A 2,354-nucleotide genomic window follows, 5' to 3' on the forward strand; every position below is an offset into this window, starting at 1 on the left:
ATATATTGTATTGTATTGTATTGTAAAATTGAAAATATTTACCGGTAGACCCGGTGGACCAGTATCACCCTTAGCTCCATCGTAACCGATGTTTCCTGGCGCACCAGGTGCACCAGGTGGTCCTTGATCTCCTTTTAGTCCGGATATGCCAGGACGACCAGGCTTTCCTTCCATACCTGGTAATCCAGGGAATCCTGGTGAACCTTTTTCGCCATGTTCGCCCTTTAAACCTGATAGACCTTCAGCTCCAGGTTTACCTGCAGTACCAGGTAATCCTCGTCTGCCGGGATATCCTTTTGGTCCATCGATACCTGGTTCACCGCGATCTCCTTTTGTTCCCGGGAATCCTGGAAGACCCCCTCTACCTGGTTCTCCTGGTAACCCTGGCTCACCTTTAAATTAAACGATTATAATTAATAATATGGAATTATTCAATACATAATTATTACATTATTAATTCTAGCAAATTATAAAACTTAAATTATTTTCTCTAATTTTTTTTGTAAAACGACATTTATTATATAAATATTCTTAGTTATTGCTGACATATGAAATCCTTTATCATGTTATACCTTTGATCCCATCCGCTCCTGGAATACCAGCAACACCTGGAGGACCAGGTGGACCAATTGGACCTGTGTCTCCTTTTGCACCAGGTGCTCCTGGCAAACCATTTATTCCCGGTGGGCCCATGTCTCCTTTCTCGCCAGTAAAGCCTGCTAATCCCTGATAACCGCGTGGACCTTCTTTTCCTGGTGGTCCAGGAAGACCTTTCTCTCCCTTTTCACCTGGAGGACCTGTTAGACCAGGACTACCTTTGACTGATATTCCAGATTCTCCTTTTTCACCCTTCGGAGCCGGAGCACCTGGAAAACCCCTAGGTCCTTCTCGACCAGATTCTCCTGGGAAACCCATAGGACCCATGTTACCCTTATCACCACGCGGACCAGGTAAACCTCTTGGACCCACAGGTCCAGGTGCACCGATTGGGCCAGGTGTACCAGGTGGACCCTGATTTTTAAATTGCAATATTATGTTGTGATGTTATATTTCTTAAATAAAATAACTACTTATGTGTTTAGTTTATTATTTATCATTATTTTTATTATTTAATTTATTATTTATTTATTGTTTTGATATAATTGTTATTAATTAAATTATTAATAAAATTTAGTAATTAATTTTATTTATAAAAAAATTTACATATATTTGTCATACATAAATAGCTCTGATAAAAATGAATATTTTTTCACAAATTTTCTTTATTGATATACTTACCGATAAACCATGCAATCCTTTATCACCAGGTAATCCATCCCTGCCAGGTGGTCCAGGTTCTCCTTTGTCACCAGTTAAACCTCGATCACCTTTGAAGCCTTTCATAAGGTCGAGTGGTGGACACTGACCTAATTAAAGATACAAAAATAATTTTTATTGTATATTTATATATAAACATATATAACATATTTTTACATTTTCAAAATAAATAACAAATAAAAATTTTTTAAAGAATTGACAAAGTCTTACCAGGTTCACCCTTAAGTCCGTACAAACCAGGTTCTCCTTTCTGTCCTGAAAATCCTGGTCGACCTGGTTCTCCAGGTTCACCTTTTACACTTAATCCTTTCTCTCCCTTACGTCCAGGCGTTCCCGGTCTTCCTGGAACACCATCTTGTCCAGGGAATCCACGATCTCCCTAAAAGCGACGAGTTTGTAATCTGACATATAAAAAAGATTTGCCAGAAAAATATTGATTGTTTTCTTAAAATTAATAAGAATAATTGAGAAATTAATCTTACTGGCGTTCCTTTAAGCCCTGGAAAACCTTCAAATCCAGGTCTACCCTTTTCTCCCAAAGGTCCTTCTGGTCCCGGCGGGCCTTGTCGACCTTGTTCTCCACGCGCTCCTTTATCACCCTTTTCTAATTTAAGCATATTCCATGTCACGGTTGCTGGAGTTCCAGGTTCTCCTTGAGGTCCTGGAGCACCGGGTATACCATCTTTTCCCTTATTGAAAAATTGATACATTTTTTTTTATTTTTCAATCAATTTACAATTACAGTGCGTATATGTTTGTATAGTGTTAGTTTTTTAAATATTTTCTAAATGTTTCAAAACATATATTAAGCAGAAATATATAAAAATTTAAAATTATTTCATAGGTATAAATAAAAAATATTCTATTTTTTCAAACAATTAATATATAAAAAGCCAAAGAAGCCATTTTTATTTTTACAGATTTACTTAGAAATCCTGTTTCAGGTTATATAATTGACAGGACTGACAGATTTCAGAAGAGAATTCTGTTTATAATTTTTATGTGTCGTGCATTTTATTAGATATTTATATTGTGTA

General features: G+C 36.6%; 1 protein-coding gene across 1 annotated transcript; it reads right to left on the reverse strand.

The window, feature by feature from the left end:
• Positions 1–42: 42 nt before the first annotated feature.
• Positions 43–2,027, reverse strand: LOC105625512 (collagen alpha-1(IV) chain-like; the record flags this gene model as incomplete). The annotated part of the gene is made up of 5 exons (XM_012206836.1): positions 1,800–2,027; positions 1,528–1,696; positions 1,279–1,406; positions 573–1,011; positions 43–392 (listed from the first exon to the last, which is right to left on the reverse strand). Coding segments are annotated over exons 1-5 (1,314 nt in total), but the record flags the coding sequence as incomplete, so codon positions are not given.
• Positions 2,028–2,354: the final 327 nt, after the last annotated feature.

Source organism: Atta cephalotes (genome assembly GCF_000143395.1).
Source record: "Atta cephalotes unplaced genomic scaffold scaffold02166, whole genome shotgun sequence".
NCBI lineage: Eukaryota > Metazoa > Arthropoda > Insecta > Hymenoptera > Formicidae > Atta > Atta cephalotes.